The 24,068-nt window shown below is 33.6% G+C and overlaps 3 protein-coding genes across 4 annotated transcripts in view; 2 read left to right on the top strand and 1 right to left on the bottom strand.

Annotated features, from left to right (window-relative positions):
• LOC128191209 (transmembrane protein 41B-like) overlaps positions 1-15,059 on the bottom strand; it is a 21,051-nt gene extending 5,992 nt beyond the window's left edge. Inside the window, exon 1 of one of the 2 annotated variants that reach the window (XM_052863299.1) lies at positions 14,556-15,059. In XM_052863299.1, coding sequence (XP_052719259.1) covers positions 14,556-14,637 — 82 coding nt within the window. In that variant the 5' untranslated portion in view covers positions 14,638-15,059. Of the gene's footprint in view, positions 1-2,981; positions 3,071-14,555 lie in introns of those variants that run through there. The other variant, XM_052863307.1, reaches the window with a different exon arrangement.
• LOC128191179 (S-adenosyl-L-methionine-dependent tRNA 4-demethylwyosine synthase TYW1-like) lies at positions 3,304-5,587 on the top strand. Its single transcript, XM_052863267.1, has one exon. The coding sequence runs from the start codon at positions 3,344-3,346 to the stop codon at positions 5,411-5,413; it is 2,070 nt and encodes a 689-aa protein (XP_052719227.1). The 5' UTR covers positions 3,304-3,343; the 3' UTR covers positions 5,414-5,587.
• LOC128191200 (polyglutamylase complex subunit TTLL1-like) lies at positions 13,385-24,068 on the top strand. The gene is made up of 15 exons (XM_052863287.1): positions 13,385-13,447; positions 13,564-13,737; positions 13,964-14,029; positions 17,653-17,795; positions 18,106-18,210; positions 18,454-18,529; positions 18,631-18,765; positions 19,441-19,549; positions 19,886-19,966; positions 20,119-20,181; positions 20,360-20,400; positions 21,814-21,859; positions 22,269-22,378; positions 22,601-22,654; positions 23,289-24,068. The coding sequence occupies exons 2-15, from the start codon at positions 13,628-13,630 to the stop codon at positions 23,404-23,406; spliced, it is 1,257 nt and encodes a 418-aa protein (XP_052719247.1). The 5' UTR covers positions 13,385-13,447; positions 13,564-13,627; the 3' UTR covers positions 23,407-24,068.

Raw genomic sequence — 24,068 nt, 5'->3', positions numbered from 1 at the left:
AATTAAGAAAAACATCCCTGTCTTACATTTTGATCTGTATAGACAGTACATTGTTTAGAATACTTGTCTTGAATTATAAACACATATCATGTGTATTGTAAAATGTACACACATGATATTAGAAAGAAACATTACCAGCATTTATGGAAAAATCGTTAAGAAAAATTATACAAGATTCTCATGTAAGTCTGTAAATTATTCAAAAATCTAATCTTTGATTATTACTCGGTTGAAACTGCTTAGCAGATGCAAGGTTTAATTCATCTGAACCACTACCCTTAAGGCCCTGTCACACCAATCGCTTCCCCGCGGCGTGTTCACGGCGTTGTAAAATTGATGAAATCGCAGTAGGATTGCAAGGAAAATGAAGAAAAAATGTACAGTTTTATTTGAAAATTTTACAAGTGGAGTTGTCACAGCGTCCTGACGGCGACCGAGGCGTTCTTACAATGCTCTCATGGTGTGTAACTGCGTTTCCACAGAGTTCTACTTGGCGATTAACTGCGCTCTCGCTGAGTCTCTGTCGCGCGCTCATGGCATGCTAGGAGATTTTACCGCGCGTCCACGGTGTACTCTGCGCGCTGACTGCGTGCACAAGACGTTCTTTACTTCTTGGTAGGTTAATATTTTGTACAATTGTATGGGAAACAAACAAGAATTTACAACTAGTAAACAAATGATTAAAAAATTGTTTTGATTTTATGAAAAGGTACATTGTAATTGAAACATAGTTACTTTTAAACAATTTGTGAAGGACTAGGATTAAACTCTTAGTAGTCAGGTCTACAAGAAAGATCCGTTATTCGTTGTTAGAAAACATAGAAAAGATTTTAAAACATCAGAACCAAATCGGCATGAATTCCATCTACGTCCATTGATAGGTCTTGGAATATTAGCAAATTCTACTTTTTACATAGTCATCTACATCCAGTTTGATAATTATTTCATCACTTGCTATTGTACAACAGCCATTTTTCGAGTTTTCGTGGTCTTGATGACAACGCAGTAGAAGCGCCGTAGGAGCGCTGTATAAACGCAGAAGAAACGTCACGAGAACGCGATGAACGCAGCAACAGCTCTTTGGGGTCGCTGTGTGAATGCAGCCAAATGGAAAACAACTTGTTCAAACGCTGTGGATGCGCAGAGAGAGCGCGATAGAGACGCAGTGGGATCTTAAAGGATTCCGTGCAAGCACAATTGACTTATCACTGCGTCTACACTGCGATTAGCTGCAATCTTTGAGCGCGCTGACAGAGCTCTCGTGGCGCTGTTGGAGATCTTACAGCGTTGTCACGGCGATCTCACTACGCTTCTACGGCGTGTTTATCAGAATGCCGAGCCACGGCGCGTACTTTGTGCATATTCAAAGTGCGCGCCGTCACATGGCGTTCTTCAATGTTCAAAGCGATCCCACCGTCACGGACGAAGATGCCGTTGCGTTCTTAGGGCACTGTAGGAGACTCTACTGCGTTTACCTTGGCGTTTTACATTATTTAAGGACGCAGCGGGATCGCCGTGAGGACGCAGCTCCGGTGTGACAGGGGTTTTACCTAATTTACATGTATTAATGCAATGTACATTGCTGTTTATGTTATTTCTAATTCAATACAAAAAGCATCACATTTTTTAATTTTTCAACTTTCATAAATACCCAAGGGTTAAAAAATACATTATCTTCACTAGGAAAACAAAATAGACAAAGATTTTTTGTTTGAAATGCCATCTTTATCTTGTCAAGTTAAAGGATGCAGCTATGAATAAAAATTTTATGGAGATTTTGCATTGCAGGTGTCACTTCAGTATTAAAATATTAAAATTTTACTATACCTTCTTACCAAATTTGTGCAACTTTAGATACAGATTAAAATTTCTAAACTTACTTCTGGAAAAAATCCTCTTCACATCTTTTTAAACAACGCTTTACAATTTTCTAGCAAAATACACGTGTATCTAGAAAGAATAATCTTACCGTGACCAAGCTACGCTCAGGTCACAGTAAGAATTTGTCCCATATACTTGCAATGTAGCAGCCGCGAAGCAGATCAGCTTCGCGTCGATTTTAAGTCTCTTAAAAATAATCTGCAGAGGAAAAATACATTTTCATACATTACAAACCTTTTTGAACATGCATATGTAGTAAGTCAACAAAATATCCATTTAACGCATCGTACCAAGGCACTCTGATAAAATACATTTTGAATTTGCCTGCCTTTTTGTCAGAAATCGCACTCGGAATGTCTCGAAGTTTATCATTAACATATCAACCATAAACAGCAAATTTTCAAATGTGATGTTAAAAGTGACAGCGATTTTGTTGCAAAAACAGTTAATGTAGTAATATGGGATTATGAAAGAGCAACATTGTATGTATTTGAGACCAATCATATAAAAATTTAGGCAAGATACAGCGCGATATAATTTTTTTATTTGCTACGAAGCAAGTATATGGGACAAATTCTATCGTTAAACCGGGTCCGTAGGACATATGTCATTTTAACGATGGAACATTCTATCTAATGTGCATCCAGCAGGGCATGAGACTTTGTTTACCACGAAGTTACACATGTGCTTTAAAATCAAGCCCGGGCCATTTCATCCCTCTCAGGAAACAACACGCATCTAAAATTCAAATGACCTCGCATTGATACAAAACTGGGAGACCTCTTACACATTGTTTTTCATCTTATAAAAAAATCAGCTCCTGTCGTGTGAGGAAACGCCCCAAATTCAAAGAGGATTTTGGGAATTATTTTTCCTCAGCCGTGTTTTGACTTGAACCTTCAGCGAATACTGTTATGACACCAGCAAATGCTATGAAAGTTGCCTAAGGCCTAACGTTATGGCTTACAATGCCAAATGTAATTAACAGCAATTCAAGATAAACATGACTTATAATAATATCAAAACAAATGAATCCAGTTAGAAAACTACTCGTATAATAAATCATTTAACACAACTGTAACCTTAACATGAAATAGTACCTTCTTTTCCAATACTTCTCTGTTTCAATGACGATGTGTCTAATTTGTCGGCCATGTTATTGGGAATAATTATGAACTATCGTCCGTAAAACAATTCGTGTTAGAATTTAGGTCTCTAGTGAATCAAATACATCACTGTTATACAATTTTTCTTATAATATATAGCTCACAAATGTATATGCATAACTCATAATATTTCTTTAAAGATTAAAAAAGGGGCTTTATGAAAAACAAGAACGATTTTAAGTACGGCTGCATCATTAAGGCATATCCGGTTTTGTTTTGCCACATGGTGATGCATGATGGTGTGTAAAAATAAATGAATAACTTTGTGATCATATACATTTGACAGTTGTTAGAAAATGTTTGAAGGATTGCTTTCCTCATATTTGGAAGTGTTTTATAGCGTTCTACTGGGTCTAATTGGGGTAATCTCTGTGTATTTCTATGCACGAATCAAGAATGGAAAACAAACCCCAAAATCAAATGTTGACCAAAAGGCAAAGTCTACCTTGAAATCCACTGCAAAATGTACAAAGTCTAAAGGAGAGAAAGAAATATTACCCGATCAAAAGAACAAAATCAAGATACTTTATGGAACTCAAACGGGGAAGTCGAAGCATTTTGCAGAAAATTTATCCAAAGATGGTACTTACAAAGGATACAATTGTGAAGTAATTGACTTGAAAAACTATGATCCAGATGAACAACTGGATAGTGAAGGTGAAAACACAACATGCCTTGTGGTTTTCATATCTACATACACGGAGGGAACACCCCCTGAAGGTGCTGAATGGTTTGTGAAGTGGTTGGAAGAAAGTGCATCCGATTTTCGAGTACAAAAGAGTTTATTGTCAAACTTACATTATGCTGTGTTTGGACTTGGGAATTCTTTGTATAGTGAAAATTTTAATACAGTAGCAAAACATGTAGATCATTGTTTGCATAAACTTTCTGGACATCGCATTTTAAGTGTAGGACTTGGAGATGAAAATGTGTCTCAAAGCAGGCACAAGTCACTTGAAAATGATTATGTTGCATGGAAACGAGACTTCTGGAAAAAGTTGAAAGAAGTCAATTATGTTTTTGCTTCTAAAGACTTGGAAAAGAATTGCAAGAATGAAGGTCAATGCAACTGTCAAGACGAGGATACTGCTTCAGAAAATACAGGAATTGAAAGTGATGATGAATTACAAGAAGACCCAACTGATAATGAAATTGTTGATGTTGAAGATCTAGGAAGAGTCATGGGATCAGGAAAAACATCCACAAAATTGAATCCCTTAAAAGATGAACCTGCAGAGATGATAACCCCACTCATTAAGAAATCACTGGAAAAACAAGGCTACAAGTTGATAGGAACACACTCTGGTGTCAAACTTTGCAGATGGACAAAATCAATGCTACGTGGTAGAGGAGGATGTTATAAACACACTTTTTATGGCATTGAAAGTCATAGGTGTATGGAAACAACACCAAGCCTTGCATGTGCCAACAAATGTGTTTTCTGCTGGAGACACCACACCAACCCAGTGGGCACAGAATGGCGATGGAAAATGGATGATGCTGAATTTGTCTTTAATGGTGCATTACAAAATCATGTGGCTCTTATCAAGCAGTTCAAAGGTGTACCTGGGGTTCAGCCTGAGAGGTTTTTAGAGGGATTAACACCTCAGCATTGTGCCTTGTCATTAGTTGGAGAACCCATAATGTATCCAAAAATTAACAAATTCATAGACCTCCTGCATGACAAAGGGATTTCAACATTCATGGTTACAAATGCCCAGTTTCCAGATGCCATTAGAGACCTATCTCCAGTAACTCAGTTGTATGTCAGTGTAGACGCCAGTACTAAAGATAGTCTAAAAAAGATTGATCGCCCTTTGTTTCGTGATTTCTGGGATAGGTTTTTGGAAAGTCTTGACGCTTTGTCAGCGAAAAATCAAAGAACAGTTTATAGACTGACTTTAGTAAAAGCTTGGAATACTGAAGAACTAGATAACTATGCTAGCCTTGTTTCAAGGGGAAATCCTGATTTCATTGAAGTGAAAGGTGTCACTTACTGTGGAGAGTCTAAGGCATCTAATCTGACGATGGAGAATGTACCCTGGCATACAGAGGTTGTCAACTTTGTTCAGGAGCTAGTGGATCGGTTGGATGGGGACTACGAGATCGCTGCTGAACACGAACATTCAAACTGTGTTCTTGTTGCAAATAAAAAGTTCTTGGTGGATGGAAAATGGTGGACCTGGATTGACTATCCTAAATTCCATTCTTTGATGAAGCGATTCAAAGCAAGTGGTGGAGAGGAGAAATTTTCATCTGATGATTACATGGCACCCACTCCTGATTGGGCAGTGTTTGGGGCCGAGGAAAGAGGGTTTGATCCTAAGGAAGAGAGACATTTCAGGAAAAAGCAAAAGGATGTTTAGGAGTATATACATTTTTCTGAGCAAAACATTTTGTGCAAATCATTGATAATGATTGTTTCATTACTTATATTTTTTACTTGTAAACCTTTATTTCAAATTAATTTGATGACTTATTGTGAAAAAAAGTGAACTCAAATAAATTATAAGTTGAAAAAATCCATTATTATTCTATCCTTGAGAGACTAGAAATTTAAGGCTTTTAAAATTGAAAATGTATAGAAGCTAATTAATGGCTAAAATTAGACTTGAGTTCTTGCATAAATGAGAAAAATAATGAATTGGCTCAAGTAATTTAGTATGCAGTAAATATTAAAGAACTGTCTAGCCAAATGTGAGAAGGAATACAAAGATCAGTGTTCTGTATTTGAACTAATTAAGACTGAGTTTCAATGATAATTTATTATTAAGAACTGTACTAAGGTTAAAATATTCTAGTTTGGTCCGTCAATATAAATTTTCCAACCCTGTTATACATTTGGTGACAACCCCTGGAACTGACAGGTTAACTTCTGCCAAGGGAAAGTTGAAATGAACAAAATGTAGTGACCAAATTGAATGTAATGACAGACCAGACTGAGATTCTAACCTACACATGTACTGGCCCTGATACTACATGTACCGATGAACAAAGATACAGGCATGGTACCCACCAGATCAATTACTGGTAGCTGTCACAGATCATAAAGTAGAAATATGAAGATGTTGTAAGACACAGAGATATAATGTGCCTTTGAATACCTGCAAAGGAGCCACTATAAAGAGACATTGCTTAATTTTTCATTCAGACAAGCAAAATATTATAATAATATGCTCTATAATCATTCATAATAAATGAAATATACTCCCAATATAAACCAAAGTCCCAAAATAATCACCAATGTAGGCCTACTGAAAATCTATCCGGAAATTTTATGTTTGTTCAGATTTTTTAAAGTACAATTACTTCCTGTATACCGCATTTCCTCTGACTTTGTTGTAGCTTGTGGTAGCTAAACACAGTTTCGTATAAAATCCAGGGGGTTTTTCTCTGGGGAAAAGCATGATGGGTAGCGATTTTCCTGCTATTTTTATGCGGTATACATGAAAATCAAATTTTTAAACTCTCAGTTGCATAATATAGTGAATTATCTTTCGAATACATGAAAAAAGTATGTAGAAAAATTTTAAAAATTAATTTTGTGAGACTCAAAAATAAAGGGCGGTAACTCCAAAAACATCCCGATTTTACACATGCAGAATTTCATGAATTTTTTAGCGGGTAACATAGCTCTTTAAAAAGCTGGCGAATGTACCCTGAAAATACTATGAAATAATGCCTAAGGACTTGTTCTTGAAAATGTACAGAAATAAAAATGGCTGATTTGGTTGCATTCTGCTTTTAGGGGGAGCCTAAAATGCATGGGTGTACTGCATTTAGAGGCATCCTTTTGTATATTTTCCGCATGTTTTGAGTGCCAAATAAATTCTAGCATTAAGTTATATGTGCATTATTTTTAAATATTTACAAAATTCACAGTTTTATCTTTCTATTGATATATAAATATATATGTAACATATTTTAACAATTTATTTTTATGGGGGTCAGTTTTGCTTGCCCCTCATCTGAAAACGCCCTTATAACGTTACATATAAAACTGTGTTTTGCACCCTGTTTTCCCGGTCATACTAAAACACGCCTGCCGACGCCTGCCGAGGAAAACACGCCTGCCGAGAGAAAACCGCACGCCTGCCGTTTACCTGATGGATTATTTTAATATTTTCTTTGATATTTTATTTAACTTAACTAAATTAAGTATCATAATAACAAAAAGTTGACTTTATATTGATTATTTAGCACAAAATTAGCAAAAATGTTCAATGTTGGTAAAGATAGATAACTCTTACGTAGAATCCATACGCCTGCCGAAGAAATCTAGACGCCTGCCGTTAATTTGATGGATTATTTTACTTTTTTCTTTGATATTTTATTTCTTTTAACTAAATAGATGATAATAGAAATCAAAAGTTGATTTTATATTAATTAATTAACACAAAATAAGTAAAAATCGGGTAAGCTATAGCTCTTACGAAGAAATCATACGCCTGCCAAGAAAATGTATACGCCTGCCGTTTAGTTGATGGATTATTTTAATTATTTCTTTGATATTTTAGTTTACTTGGCTTAATAAACGATAACAGAAATAAAAAGTTGACTTTAATTTCGTTAATTAACACAAAATTAGTAAAAATCGGTAAAATAGATAACTCTTACGCAAAATGCATACGCCCGCCGAGAAGAGAACACGCCTGCCGCTTACCTGGTGGATGATTTTAAATTTTTTATTTATATTTCATGTTTTCTAACTTGATAAATGATCAGATTAATTAAAAATTTACCACATTTTTTAATCAACACAACATGAGAAAAAACCACACGCCTGTCGTTTACCTGAAGATGAATTAATATTTTTCTTATGTTAGTATTTTATTTTAATGTACTAAATAGCAAGCATAGATCAAAAGGAAAAAAATTGCGAAGGGCTTAAAATAAAGGGAAAACTCTTATGTAGAAATCTTACGACTGTCGATTTAATATGCACGCTTGCCATTTTATTTATGTCATTTTTATTTGTATAAACTAATTTATAAATTACTTAATGATTGCTAAATATAGACTTAACATTTTGCCTTATAATTATGTTCATAACTTTACTTATTGCTGCTATTGATTAATCATATTATATGAAGTCGGGTGATACGGAATGATATACATGTAATATGTATGTCATCCCTTTTAAGTTTGACAAAAGTTTTGGTTTCTATCAGAATTTAATATTTTGATTAAGCCTGTCGCTGAAGCTTTTTATGATAGAAATACAGGGTAAGATATATCAACACGTCTATAGATACGAAACGCCCAAGGAATATACATGTGTACGCTTTTACGCTTGTCGAATACCTATATTATTGCATGACATGATTTTTTTCATTAACTTTCTTCTTCCGTCAACTCTGTACATGATCATAGAATAAGAATGAAATAAAACTTTGTGTGTTGTAAAGAGGGATACTTATAATCAATATCATAACTTTTCGCCTAACACAAAAATTGATAATCTTGTATTTTCAAACAATATTTCATATTTCATTTAACTTTACCAAGTAAACGAATAAAGACATAATAATTAGATTTCAATGATATTAAAACGTAACACGAAACGTGTGCATCCAGTATATTTTTTTCAGGGGGGGGGGGGGTAGTATTTAGGTTTGTCCGGGGTTAGGTGTCGGGGCAAGATTTTTGGTGATTTTACTTTTAAAAAAAATTATTTTCTAAGGGAGATGGGGACTCCATCACCCCAACTTCAGTAAAAAAAATCGAGTTTTACCGGGGGGGGGGGGGGGGTAACTCTACCCACCTCCCCCCGAGTAGATCAACTCATGAAAAGAATGAGTGAAAATCATTTACAAAGCCAAAGAAAAAATCTTAGATCATCCCCCCAAAAATTAATGAATGGTGACTGATATGAATATTCGATGGACGTTAATGAGTTATACTAACATTGTTATTGTTAGCAAGAACATTGATATTGAAATATCCTAATCTACGACAGCTTACTGATCACAAGGGTCGATCTATAATATTGTTCCACGATCTTATGGCCTATAGACCAATCCTGTTTTAAAGTTTTTCTAAATACTGGATAACAAATCGTGTTTTAAAAAAAAATGTAAACCAACAGAAATCGTGATACCAGTGGTTTCCTATACATAAGCGTCGGAACCGGGGGGGGGGGGGGGGGGGGCTAGGGGAGCTGAGCCCCCCCCCCCCACACACACACACACTTTTTTTGCAAAGCTAGACCTAACCAATGGGCACATAACATCATAGAGGGTTCAGCCCCCCCCCCCCCCCCCCCCCACACACACACACACATTTCCAATGAAAAGATGGAAATATTGAAATATGGAGATGTTGGAGTCATAGGTAGAAAAGCCCCCCCCCCCCCCCCCGGATTAGGAATTTCAAGATTTGGGAACTATAACCCCCCCCCCCCTCCCCACGGATAAGGATTTTTCCTTCCTTGTCAAGATTTTAGAGGATTAGTTTAGCCCTTTGCTTCCGACGCCACTGATATATATATGGAAACCTTTATGAGAAAGGAGAGGGCTTAAGAAACGTGGCGTGTACGTACGTGTATATATGTAGTTGTTTGCGTGTTAAAGCAAGAAATTAAGCTGTTTTCTAGCACCTCTTTCTCTCTTTCTCTTTCTTTGTCTCCTCTCCTTTTTTCACTTCCTCTCTCTCTCTCTCTCTCTCACCGTCTTTTCCATCCACTGCCCTCTCTTTCTTTCTCTCTTCAATAATGGAAACAATTCAAATATCAAGAGAAAGAAATGCTTATAAATGTAGTTGCACCTGCGTTCAACTGTTCTACTACATGTATTTTTCAATAAAAAAAAATCAATAAAAATATGGAGAAAACTGCAGCGAGTCGGTAAGCGTAAGACATTCACATTCCAAATGTTCGACATCTGAACGTGGTGGTTTTTTCGGTTTTAATTTATTTCATGAGTAAAAATTTTCTGAGTCAAAAATAAACGCAATATTCTATGCAGATCGGTTGTCTTTGAACTTAAAGAACGTAAAATATCTTCCCGACAATTTTTATATTTATTAACCATACTGACTATAATTAATCGTACGTCGTGGAGGTTGATATGTTTATTGATAAAAAAAGAAAGAATAATGCATGCATTCGTAATTATTGATTCTTCAATGTATATAATCATACCATACGGCTAACAATATCACTCACTTCACTATCCCTCAAACGGTTACACTCACAGTTTTGTAAATAGAAAAACGGGACCACAATCTGAACATGCACATACAGATTAATGTATTTTTATCTCATTATATTACAAATCATGTAATAATAACAAAATAATTTACTCATTATGTTCTTTGCTATAATATTTTGGGCGAATCGGGGTTGGGGCTACATGTCCAAAGATAACTAGTGATCGTTGCTCTACTGATACACGTGTATACATACACGTGTTAGTTTCTTGTGTATTCTGTGTGAATTGAACGGTTTTTTGTCTCTTAAGAAACAATAGACCTTACCTACCTGTATATTGGAAGACGACCGTGAAGCACGCACCTTGTACACAAGCCCCCCCTCTCTCTCTCTCTCTCTCTCTCTCTCTCTCTCTCTCTCTCTCTCTCTCTCTCTCTCTCTCTCTCTCTCTCTCTCTCTCTCTCTCTCTCTCTCTCTCTCATGTGTTTTAGGTGACTGAGAAAAATAGTTATGAACGAGTCGATCTACCTAAGTATGTCTTAAGATACTATGTATAGCCTTTGAACTTACACCTAATTATTAACCCAAAAGTATTATTAAAACCTTGCATTCCACTTTAATTATTCCAATTGATAGAGCAAGGTCGCCATATCATGGTTTCTGACTCTTATATTTGTATTTTTTATGTATCGATATGAAATTGAAGAATAATACCATTTTATCCTTATACATGTATATGTATATATCATGTACAAGCACTTAATAAAAAAAATATTTCTGATTAATAAGCCATCAATTTTTAATTGGTCAGACTTACGCCTCTTCATAAAACATGTATAGTCCATTCATAACCGTAAACATTGAAACATTTGTGTTACTATATATCTTCGTGAAGCTTATAAAATATAAAGAAAACAAAACTTATTTTGTAGGGGAAAATATCATTCATTATCATTTACGAGACAGTCCAGGCTTATAACCAAGAATATTGACACGATTTGAATCACTTTACAACGTTAATCATTAAACCAGGGTTCTTTTTTTTTCTCCATTTAAAACTGAGACCATAAATCGTAAAATTTTAACCCGGTCACATTTTCATCAGCTTGGAAAAATTGAATGAACTTAATACTGAATGATAACCTCAAAATAAAGCATATACTGAACGTGTAGCTGCAATAATTATACCGGTATATTGATTGTGTTGAATATTGAATCAACCTACAGAGTTCTGCCTTGATTTGGTAATTGCATGCTCTATAAGTCTGCTTTATTTCTTCCACGAACAGAATAAGTCATCACTGGAAGGTTAAGCGAGTATTGGATTTCAAAAGTCTATTGTGGGGTATGATTGAGTCTGTTAGATTTTCTTGTTAGAAAAAGCCGGGTTTTTTTTTAAATATTCAAACTGATACCCCCTACCCCTCTTTCCCTTGAATGGAATAATTATCCGCTACACTGATATCATGCAATGTAAAATTTTGCTACAGGCTTATGAATGTCCTGTGTAATATTTGATTTTAAAAACGCAGCGAAACAGAATCAGAATCTAGAGATTTAGATATAGTTTGGTGAACTAGGCAGTGAAAGTCTTGAGATGAAAAAGTTTTTCAAGATGTAAACAGTTACAAACATTGTACAGAACTAATTGTGTACGAAAATGTAAATGCACTTTGCTTAAAAAGTCTAACCTTTCCCCATATACATTTACTAGAATTAATAATTTAGGAGCATAAATATTTATAAAATCTGGAATGCATACACAATTTAAGTATGCTAGCCTGTTTGTTTAAGAAATACATTACATACACGGATAAAGGTTATGCCAGTCCACTTCTCTAAAGAAATGAAATTATCGAATTGCATCTTTTGAATTGATTGAGTTGGTGTAAATATTAATTTCCATTACATGTCTTGAATTTTGTATTTACATGTTCACCCAACACAGTATTTACAGTTTGACTCCATACGTATTTCTTAACTTAGTATAACAGTGCATTAATTATATATATATTCACATCAGTATACTTTCCTTCTTATTTCAGACACCACTTTTAGGCTAGATCGTATGAATATATAACATAAAATATTTTGATTATACGTAAAATACATGCATATTTTAAGGGTTCTTCGAAAACTTTAATCTTAAAATTCGAGCAGAGACATACAAAAGTCATGTACATGTATATACATGTAATTAACAGTACATGTATGTCCCTGATTCGAGTTTGTAATATATCTTTAATTAATTGCAACAAAAAATAAGGTTATGAAAACACTAATAAACTATAACTATGTAAAAAGCTGAAGTTTTTCAAGAAATAAAAATAAAAGACATGGATAAATGATTAAATCAGCAGGCTTATTACAACTCAGTGTCTCGGCAGGCGTAAGCAGGGTAAGAACTCTTTGTCTTCTTTACAGACTTTGAGCATTTTTAATAATATTTTCATTAAACAGCGAATGCAAAATAACCTTTTATTTCTTTGATCATGTATTTAGTTAGGAAACATAAAATATCCAAGAAAAAAAAATCATATATCAGATAAACGGCAGGCGTATAGATTTTCTCGGCAGGCGTATGCATTCTGCGTAAGAGTTATCTATTTTACCGATTTTTACTAATTTTGTGTTAATTAACGAAATTAAAGTCAACTTTTTATTTCTGTTATCGTTTATTAAACCAAGTAAACTAAAATATCAAAGAAATAATTAAAATAATCCATCAACTAAACGGCAGGCGTATACATTTTCTTGGCAGGCGTATGATTTCTTCGTAAGAGCTATCAGCTTACCCGATTTTTACTTATTTTGTGTTAATTGATTAATATAAAATCAACTTTTGATTTCTATTATCATCTATTTAGTTAAAAGAAATAAAATATCAAAGAAAAAAGTAAAATAATCCATCAAATTAACGGCAGGCGTCTAGATTTCCTCGGCAGGCGTATGGATTCTACGTAAGAGTTATCTATCTTTACCAACATTGAACATTTTTGCTAATTTTGTGCTAAATAATCAATATAAAGTCAACTTTTTGTTATTATGATACTTAATTTAGTTAAGTTAAATAAAATATCAAAGAATATATTAAAATAATCCATCAGGTAAACGGCAGGCGTGCGGTTTTCTCTCGGCAGGCGTGTTTTCCTCGGCAGGCGTCGGCAGGCGTGTTTTAGTATGACCCTGTTGTCCAGGTTGGGAAGGACGTATCTGCGTTGTGAAAAATCACCACAGATTCACATAGCAGGTGTATAGAAGTTAAATGATATGGAACTTTATATGAATGAAAGAATAAAATAATGATTTAATCAGCATAGCTCGATTTATAGTTTCAAATATTGATACATGTATGTTTCATTGAAGAAATATGAAATCAAAGACCTGAATACATTGGCTATACGTGTTGAAACGCTGATAAAACCTCAACATGGCAAGACTTAAATATGCCAGTGACATGGACAAATCAGTCCTCTTGAACAACTTCGAAACTCGGGGATGGGTGCCCGTCGGTCCAGACGATGATTGGAATTTCTATTGGTAAATTTTAGCTGAATTTGACTAAATAATTTTTTATTTTTTTCAGCTTAAATGTGTGATTTCTAGATTTATCTATTCATGCTTTTAGAAAAACTTTAATTGAAACTAAAATTTATCAGCATGGGTACCAATATATTATTTTTCAACTTACCTGATGTTTGTACATTGTACATATACATCAACATGTAAACAATTAACCAAATGTAACAAACTTATTTTATTGAAGGGCAAACGTACAAAGCATAAGGAATGTCTTCAGCATAGACTGTGGTTTTCGCCTCACTGACGACCAGTAAGTTTCCATTTCCCTTCTGAATGTTACTTTGTTTTTTTCATTGTGGTCATAATTGTTACAAGCAGGTATTACATGTACGTAGCTAAAATGAGAGAGAGAGAGAGAGATTGCTTACACCATTTATGTCAGATTGTCTTCTAATAAATACCTATTTTTAATTTATGTGTTGTAATGATTTAGCTGTTACTCATTCAGAAACATAATTGTCTAAAACTCAAAGCTTGCGTGATTCTTAGTTTGAGATATATGAACATAATACAAATATTTTGATGGGTCAACAAACTCTTTGGGCTTAAAAAACACCAGGATTTGATCACTTGATTAACCTGAAGTTCAATCCTTATCATAAATGAACTTTTTTAACATTCCTTAAACATAATGTATAATAGGTTAACCGATTTTAAGAAAGTTTCATTAAATAACCATAGTATGAAAATAAAGCAGTGTTCTAGTACCATTCTATCAGAACTGTCTTATACTTGTAACTTACATGTGTTTTAATGAATACTTGTACGTAACTTACCTGTGTTTTTTTTAATACTTGACTCTAAGCCAGCAATACTGTCAGGATCCAGAAATACATCATCTTCCAGACCATTATCCATTATCTTTAATACCTGGCACTAACAAGAATAACTGTCCTTCCAAATTTTCAGTATTTTTCTTTATGTATACATGTATTTACTTCACACATATTTTTGAGTTTTGCTCATGTTTGCATGGCTACATGTTTGAGGTATATTTATAGCTTGTCCTCAAATTATTCAATGTATTAGATGTAACAGGAAGCTTCCAGGAAATTCCTATTAATTATACTCTAGAAACAAGTTGACATGCACACACTCTGTAAAGATGTATCTAGATACAAGGAAATTGTTCTATATTTTCCTGCAAAAATCTAAATTAAGTGTTTTGATGCTCTATATTGATCACTTATGATCTGATTTTAGATTTGACTCTACTTGAAAGATCTTAGTATCTGAATTGTTTTTCCTGATATCACTATAAAAATATATTCTTTTCAGGTCTGGCTTAATTGGATTTTATCGAAAACAATATTTAATTTTTATAGATTCCATTGCAGGCTAAATTTTCTTAAGTACCAACTCACTTCAAATTTGTAAAGTAGATGTACTAGATACTAGAATTTTTTAATATACGTGCTATAAGTATTTTGTTAAATACAAATTAAGATTTTTGAGAGTACTGGTTTGCATTGCTAAATAATGTTTCTTATAGTGAAAGTTTAAACTGCTCAAGACACACTTTTAAAACTGGTTTTGTCATTGATTGCCACAAAGTACCTTGTGTGTCACCAGCAAAACATGCATGCATGGCAGAAATGTTTCAACCATTTCCTGCTCTCATGACAGGCACTTATAACTGAAGTCCTGTGTTTGTCCATCTGTAGTACATGTTACAATAGACCCATCACTTGAAGGTCTGAGAATTAAATTTATTATGGTCATATGTAAGAAAATGCAAGAGGCCCATTGGCCTTAACAGTAACCTGAATATCATACAACTCTTAAAGGATCCACAGAATATCAATTTATGGATTAATACTAAAGGGAAATAACTTCCCATTCATAAGGAACCACAAATTCCTCCCTACCTACTCCTTGTTGCACCTGGATGCTCCTAGTGCAAGTAAATTTCAGATTTTCATGCTCCTCTATCCTGAGCTTTTTTCTCCACTTCTTCCCATGTAAGTTTCAAGTCTTTGAGCTCTTATGCAGTTGTTATCCACTACGCTGTGTTTGGTCTGCCTTCTCCATTTAACCTTAAGTTTAAAGTCCATCTCATGTAAATTTAAGTTACCATATCTTTTATGACCTAAGATATTCTCCAGATCTTCCTGTGACACCCATTATAAAATCTTTAGAGAGTTCTTTAATGTCCTTTTAGAACTGTCATTTTCCAAAACTCATGCAGTTCCATAAAGTAATACATTGTACAGATAAAACACAATTATTGTACTGTGCTCCAAGAAAAGAGTATAAACGCAAACTAATGGAAGTCCTTGCATGGATCATAATTCTGTGAAAAGAATTTGGATGCATGTACAAATGTATTACATGTACTGACAACTGATTTGTTAGTTGTTGTTATACAGTATTATAAATCCCTCGGTAAAATATGGGGTAGCTTCTGTGAAGGAATTGAAACTAAAAACATACAAAAGAGTATTCACTGGGCAAGACTTTGGACATTGATTGCAAAATATGTCTCTTGGAGACAGTCTGTTAATAAACCTTATCTAGCACAATTATATTTGAGTGTCTTTCATGCTACTTCTGCTATATTAATTCAAGTCTATATTTTACTCAATATATATAACAAGAGGTTCTGGTAATTAGGTACATGAAGAAAAGCTCAGCTTCAATATCAAATCAAGAAATGGTTGTGCTTATCTGATGGAAAGAAAAATAAAATTGTTTTAGATTTTAGCTCACCTGAGCTGAAAGCTCAAGTGATCTTTTCTGATCACATTTTGTCTGTCGTCTGTCTGTAAACTTTTCACATTTTCAACATTTTCTCAAGAACTTAACTGGGCCAATTTCAACCAAATTTTCAAAAAATTTCTTCTCAATAACCATTAAGCCAGGAAAGCTGAAACTTGTGCGGAAGCATCCTCAGGTAGTGTAGATTCAAAGTTGTGAAAATCATGACCCCCGGGGTTGCGTTGGGCCACAATGGAGGGTCGAATTTTACATTGGAATATATTGAGTAAATCTTTAAAAATCTTCTCAGAAACTGATCAGCCAGGAAATCTGAAACTTGTGTGGAAGCATCCTCAGGTAGTGTAGATTAAGTTGTGTAAATCATGACCCTTGGGGTAGGGTGGGGCCACAATGGTGGGGGGGGGGTCAAAGTTTTACATTGGAATATATAGAGTAAATCTTTAAAAATCTTCTTCTCAAAAACTAATCAGCCAGGAAAGCTGAAACTTGTTTGGAAGCATCTTCAGGAAGTGTAGATTCAAAGTTGTGAAAATCATGACCCCTGGGGGTAGGGTGGGGCCACAATGGGGTGTTAAAGTTTTACATAGGAATATATAGAGTAAATCTTTGAAAATTTTCTTCTCAGAAACTAATCAGCCAGGAAAGCTGAAACTTGTGTGGAAGCATCCTCAGGTAGTGTAGATTCAAAGTTGTAAAAATTATGACCCCCGGGGGTAGGGTGGGGCCACATTAGGGGGGGGGGGTGTTAAAGTTTTTTCATTGGAATATATAGAGTAAATCATTAAAAATCTTCTTCTCAGAAACTAATCAGCCAGGAAAGCTCAAAGCTGAAAGCTCAACATGTGATATGACTATAAAATCATCCTGTTAGAAAAGGGACTAATGATTATAAACATAAGAATATCCAGGGGGAAAATGGATTTTATTTATACAGGATCTACATGTATTAATGTACATTGTCCAGATAGTTTGTATTATGACTCCATTAAGCTGATTTTATCATACCTATTGTTCCTCAGGTGAGTGATGTGGCCCATGGGCCTCTTGTTGAAAATACATATACCATAATGTCTGAAGTAGTTTATTTTCAAACAGAGTCAAGATGTTTGTCAATAATAATTTTAACATAACTGATAAAATTTGAAAACTTTTAAGGGTGATCAGCCATTTTCCAAATCATGTTGAACTGACCAGGAAAGATTTGATGGTAAAGAATATCAAGAGATACAGAAAGGACTTGGACAAAGAAGGCAATCCTCTGGCAGAGAAGGACGAAAATGGCCGTTATATTCATCTTGGTAAAATGAAAGCTCATTCTGCATGATATGTTGCATATAAATATTTCAGTTGCTGTTTTAAAACTATAAATGCACTACATGTACTATGAAATTATTTAACTTAGACAGCAGTTTTCCCAATAAATATTAATTTGCATATCAATATATATGTACTTATATTAATTTTTATATTAATTAATATCATGTTTGTTAAAATCATATTAAATGACTCATTTGAACTTTAAATACAAATACATGTAGTCCCCAAGTCCATAGTGAAAGACTTGCAGATTTCATAACTGTGTTTATTTGAACCTTTAAATTTTTGCAGATTTTATACCCCAGACGTTTATGTTGCCGGCAGACTACAATTTATTTGTAGAGGAATTTAGGAAGAATCCAAACACCACATGGATCATGAAACCCTGTGGAAAAGGTTAAGCTATTTTTATGTCTTTTTGTCAGTTAAATCATCAAAAAAATTAATAAAACTTTATTATTCATAAAGCTAGTATATGATGTAGAAGGGTGCAATTTTAAAGGAACTTTTCCTTAGTGTTATCCCCCATATATTTTAATGCGCTCATTGCTATTCATCATGTGTAGCACTATCAAGCAATAATGAAGCACTTACTATGTAAGTTTGCTCACTTTTTCTTTCATTTCCTTTAATAAACAGCAAGGGGAGTTGGTATATTCCTGGTAAACAAATTATCCCAGTTAAAGAAATGGTCAAGAGACAGCAAAACCAGCAAGTAAGATTTATCAATGAATTACATATACATGTGTATACAATGTATACTGTTAAAGCAAAGCTGATTTGAACATCAGTTGTAATTTTTATGTGTTCTTTTAGCTTCACACCTCCTACTTCTAAGGACACGTATGTCATCTCAAAGTACATTGACAATCCACTTCTGATTGGTGGAAAAAAGTTTGACCTTCGTCTTTATGTCCTTGTGACTTCATTCCGACCCCTCAAATGTTATCTGTGAGTCTTTTGTGTTTTAAATTTTGGATTGTTTGCCATTAAAGAGATGCATTATATTAACTTTGATTAGAGAATATACCTTGACCTTGTCAGCTATAATTCAATATATAATAAAAGGGGCATGGTCACGATTTTGGTCAAAAATTATTTTTTCGATTTTAACGTTTACAATGCTTCAGTGAGTCATTTTTAATAGGCAACAAAAATTTGAGTGTCATTCGTTGAGTTATAAGCGAGTTACAGAGTTTATAATTCTTCGCTTTGTAAACAAAGCTTTTGTTTACATTTTGAATGTTGAAGTGAAAATTCCAGTTTTAGACCACAACTAATTGTGTTAACCGCTAGGAACTGTTTATTTATACTTAAAATTAATAAGAAGATAGACAAATCAGCTTGAAAAAGATTTTTACTGGCATATTGAACCCATGTAAACATAAACAGGGCACGAGCCTTGTTTACATGACGAAGAATTGTATGCCCTGTACCTTGTTTAAAACTCATCGACTGGCACTCAAATTTAATTTAATAATAATAAATGCATTTTTAAAGCATTGTAAATAATAAAAACAGAAAATATTATTTGACCAAAATCATGACCATGCCCCTTTAACTTGTAGACTAGAAATTACCACTGCATTTACCTACCTACATGAATATTTATGACATTTGTTTTAGATTTCGATTAGGATTTGCCAGATTCTGTACTGTAAAGTACAATGCCAGTATAAATGAACTGGACAATATGTTTGTTCATCTCACCAATGTTTCTATCCAGAAACAAGGGGTATTTAATACATGTTCTATTTTTTAAAAATCACAATTTATAACGATTACTACATGAAATCTGTTGATGTTTAGGGATACAATTTCCTCTTGACAAAACAACCGCACTCAGTTTCAATATATGGTTAATTATCTCCCCTTAATACTGATACATGCGTTTTACTCTGTACTATAGTTTAAGATATTTAGTCATTTTCATATAAATTGTCATGTGTCATAAAAAATCATGTTGCACATATTCAAGCTGCAATGAATGAAAATATCTATTATGTATTGATATTACATGATCTGTCGGTAGATAGAAATTGACAGATTGCAATTTGTTTAATTGTTACAGGATGATTACAATAATGTTCATGGAGGAAAATGGACTGTGCAAAACCTGAGATTGTTTTTGGAAGGAACAAGAGGAAAAGAGGTATACAAACATCTAATGTCCTTACACACTGTACAATTGTCACTCAGGGTTGTAAATAAAAGAATTCTCTTAGATACTTAGATTGATCTACATTTGTGTATAGATATACATACAGTTTAATTGTCATAACAGGTAGCTATTTTCTCATTTAGGTCACAGACAGACTCTTTGATGAAATGCAATGGCAGATTGTCCACTCTTTAAAAGCTGTAGCTGTAAGTACTTCTACTATAATAATACTACCAGTATAGTACCTGACAAGTATTTCATGCCTTGTATATTTCACAATATCAATTTACAGTTAAAACATGTTTTGACACACTATTTTGATACATGTAGCTATGAACTTACTTTTTTCATACAGATTTTACAATACTTTTATGATTTTTTTAGGGAGGCATTTCCAATGACAGACACTGCTTTGAGTGCTATGGGTAAGAATAAATCTAAATGTGTGATTTATTACATATCTGTTCTAAGAGAGCCATTAATTTGTGATAGTGATCAGTCTGTCTCTCCATCTGTTTATTCAAAGCAATTGTCCAGAATACAATTGTTCCCCTTGGCCTTATGTGGCTCTTATATTGTCCGTTGAATTTACATTGGTAAAGTCTTTTTAAAATTCTTAAACAGAGTTTCTAGGTCATATGTCAAGTTGGCAGCAAATCTTTGAATCAAGGTGTTTTTATTTTTACACCATCTGGAAAAGTTTCTGAAACCAGCACACACTGATAAATTTTTGACCTAAGTTTCTAGGTCAAGGTCAGAGGTCATAGCAGGTGAACTTCTGTTCAGAACATTTTTTTTCTCTCTTCTAACATTGGTCCTCTCTAATTTAAACTCCACACATAGAGTACTCACTGGTATTAAAATATGTGCATTGACTTTAAACTTAAAATGTCCATGTCAAAGGTCAAGGTCATAGCAGTTATCTGTTTAATATTCCCCCTGCTTCTCAAACTTTGCCAAAAGAGAATCTGTGGATTTTAGTCATAGGTCAAATTCAAAGCACATTTCTCAGTAAAATCCTCTTCTTGATCAGATATTTACTTCCTTCGTTTCATCATCAGAAACCTATGGTTGATTACACTTTGTTACTTTTTCCATGAGGAGGAACAAAACATAGTCAACAGTGTGTTTTTGATGATGCCTTTGTTTTAAGGGTTTTGTACTAGAACAAAAAAATGCCTGTAAGTAAATGGGTTGAAGTGACTATAAAAGGTCAATTTCATAGTACATGCATTCCTTAACAAGTCATATTCATCTTAATTTGTCTTTACTTTTTAATGGTCAGTGATATTTACCGTATTTGCATTACAAATATTATATCTTAATTATATTTAATGTAATATAATATAATTCAAGTTATGCTATCTGTATCCGTACATGTAGATGGTCAGATGATCAGTGGTATTATAGTACAGACTGATATGGTATGATGGATGATATAATTTTTTGGTATATTACAATACAGACAAAGAATATGCATCATGTTGAAGCAATTGATTTAAGGAATAAGGAATCATTCTTTGAGTATTATGAGGTGATAATTTCGGTTGGGGCGCGATCAAATCCAATAAAGCCCTAAGGGCTTTATGATAGATTTGATCACACCCTGACCAAAATTATTACCTCATAATATTCAAAGAATGATTCCTTGTTACTTATATTTACATAATTTTTAGCCATTGTACGATTAAATGTTAAAATATAAACATGCAAACCCCGCTGGCGCCCCAATTATATGTCATTAATTTGAAGTTATTGTACTGTATAGTACCAAATCGATATGTAGTGTTATCAAGACACTGTAAAATGTAAATATATGTGATATAATTTCATTACAGATATGACATCATCATTGATGATAATTTGAAGCCCTGGCTGATTGAGGTAGGTATAGAGGATAGCCTTCATGTGGGCGGGATTCTGATCAATTTATTTATGAAAATTTTTACTTATATTTGCAGTCTGTTTAACTTATTTGATTCATAAATTCAAATACATGTACATGTGTAAGTTTTCAGGATGTTAAAATATGATCACTGAAGAGTTGATATATCGTAAACACCTGATTTGCAGTTTAATCATTCTAGATTGAAATAGGAAGTATTCAAGTTAGTTCCACTGTAAAAGTGTTAAATATACGAATCTCTTGCTATTTGTTATCTTTGTCCAAATGACAAATCTATGAAGCGTTTTTGTTTCAATTAGAAATCCATTTGGTACTAAATGAAACATATTGTTAGTGTTGCTCGATGGCATCCTAAACTGAGGATAATGCAATGACTTTGATTTACAGGTGAATGCCTCCCCCTCTTTGACTAGCACCACCTCCAGTGACAGAATCATGAAGTATAAACTCATCAATGATGTCATCAACATTGTCATTCCACCTGGACAAGTACCAGAGTAGGTTGATACACAAAAACACCGAATTACAAACATGAATAAACTGTATTTATAATAAACATATAAGGTTGCCCAAAGTTAATTATATGTTTAATGTTACCCGCTCATGTAACATGTAGGTTTTGGAGAAATTGGTGTATGTAATGTAAAGTCTGTGGATCAGGACAGGTGGTCTGAATGCAAAATGATTATCATTAATGTACAGTATGTGTTTTATTCCAGTGTAAGGTGGAACAAGATACCTGCAAAGGAGCACTTGGGAAACTTTGATGTTCTGTAAGTAATTAAATTAATTCTAAGAAAAATGTAGGATAGAAATTAAGGCAGTTATACTGTTTAATTTGAAAACATGATTATATTGGAACTCATAGTCCTCAATGATTGATGAAAAAGCTGGCTGAACTCGTAAATCATCATGTTTACATGAATATGAAAGAGAAACATCTGACACTGTCACCATCTCTCAAAGTTAAATGAGATATTAAAATTTGATAAGAAATATCTTTCCTTATTAAAGAGAAATCTCTTTGATTTGAGAGATTTTTTTTTTAAAGGTACATTGTATTTGGTTGAAGAAGTGAAATTTTAACTTCAGTCAATAATTAAATTACTTATACATGTACAATGAGAGGATAAAATATTGTCCATAAAAGACAAATGTGGTTGCATGTACATATTTTTCTAAATGATTAATTTCATTGTACTAAACGTTAATTATTTTTAAACTTTAAGTTGAAAAGGATAATTTTTTTTACTGGATAGTACTTGTACCTGTTATTTTATATATGTACTTTAATTTTCAAAGTTCCTATAATAATCAAGTACATGTACATGTAACTACAGTAAAAGTGAATGGAACAGGTAATAAAACATGTAAATATTGTAATATGTGTATTTTGTTTTGTTACAGATATGATGAAGAATTAGCACAGCAGGATGTAATGGGAGGCGATCCAAGAAAACTGGGTCCTGGAACATTCAGAGGAAAAAGGGATGGAAGTCGCCCATCACCCGCTACATGGAAATGATTGTACAGCAAATACATGTATATCAGAAATCTGGTCTGCCGTGATGGACCGTTGTTGATTCAATACATGTACATATATGTTTGAACAGATTGAGAACAGTGGTTACTGTTTAGGAAATTTTGGCTTCAGCACAGAAAAAATAAAAATATCAAAATCTTGACTAGAGTGAAAGAAATCTAGAGTAGAATACAGAATCAATCACCTTTTTTTATCCATTGATTTCTGTAATCGACAATAGAAAGTCCATATCAACTCTCCAAGTTGGGTGAATTAAGTTTTTGGATTTTATGAAGTGATAAGGCAACTGTGATATTTTTCATTAAAATGTATTACATTATTGTATTCATGCATCTATAATGCCGTCCAGTTGGATAAACAAGGGCTGTAAAATGAATTTACACGTAATGGAGGAAAAAGGAAATTGTCAGACTGTGCAGTGTCCTGGCTACTGATCAGGTTATTTGATGTAAAGCTGAACTGATTTTGCGCCCAACATGTTCAGATAATGTTGACGTAGTAGATATGGATCTTTATACATGAGGTATATCTTTGTTAATGTCTGCATTATTAAAATTTATTTATTTTTGTTTTACTTTATATGAATGAATTTCTTTGTATGCATTTCTTATAATTTTAAATGTAAATAAATAAGCAAGTGTGAA

Source organism: Crassostrea angulata, chromosome 1 (assembly GCF_025612915.1).
Source record: "Crassostrea angulata isolate pt1a10 chromosome 1, ASM2561291v2, whole genome shotgun sequence".
Taxonomy (NCBI): domain Eukaryota; kingdom Metazoa; phylum Mollusca; class Bivalvia; order Ostreida; family Ostreidae; genus Magallana; species Magallana angulata.
The sequence above is the reverse complement of the archived record's forward strand: the minus strand, read 5'-3'. Positions and strand labels throughout refer to the sequence as shown.

What these genes read in the sequence shown, in the direction of transcription:
- LOC128191179 (XM_052863267.1), top strand. Translation starts at nt 3,344, where the DNA reads ATGTTTGAAGGATTGCTTTCCTCATATTTGGAAGTGTTTTATAGCGTT.
- LOC128191200 (XM_052863287.1), top strand. Translation starts at nt 13,628, where the DNA reads ATGGCAAGACTTAAATATGCCAGTGACATGGACAAATCAGTCCTCTTG. An exon ending in CATGAAACCCTGTGGAAAAG is followed by an intron (nt 18,211 to 18,453) that starts GTTAAGCTATTT and finishes TTTAATAAACAG; the next exon opens with CAAGGGGAGTTGGTATATTC. An exon ending in CCACCTGGACAAGTACCAGA is followed by an intron (nt 22,379 to 22,600) that starts GTAGGTTGATAC and finishes GTTTTATTCCAG; the next exon opens with TGTAAGGTGGAACAAGATAC.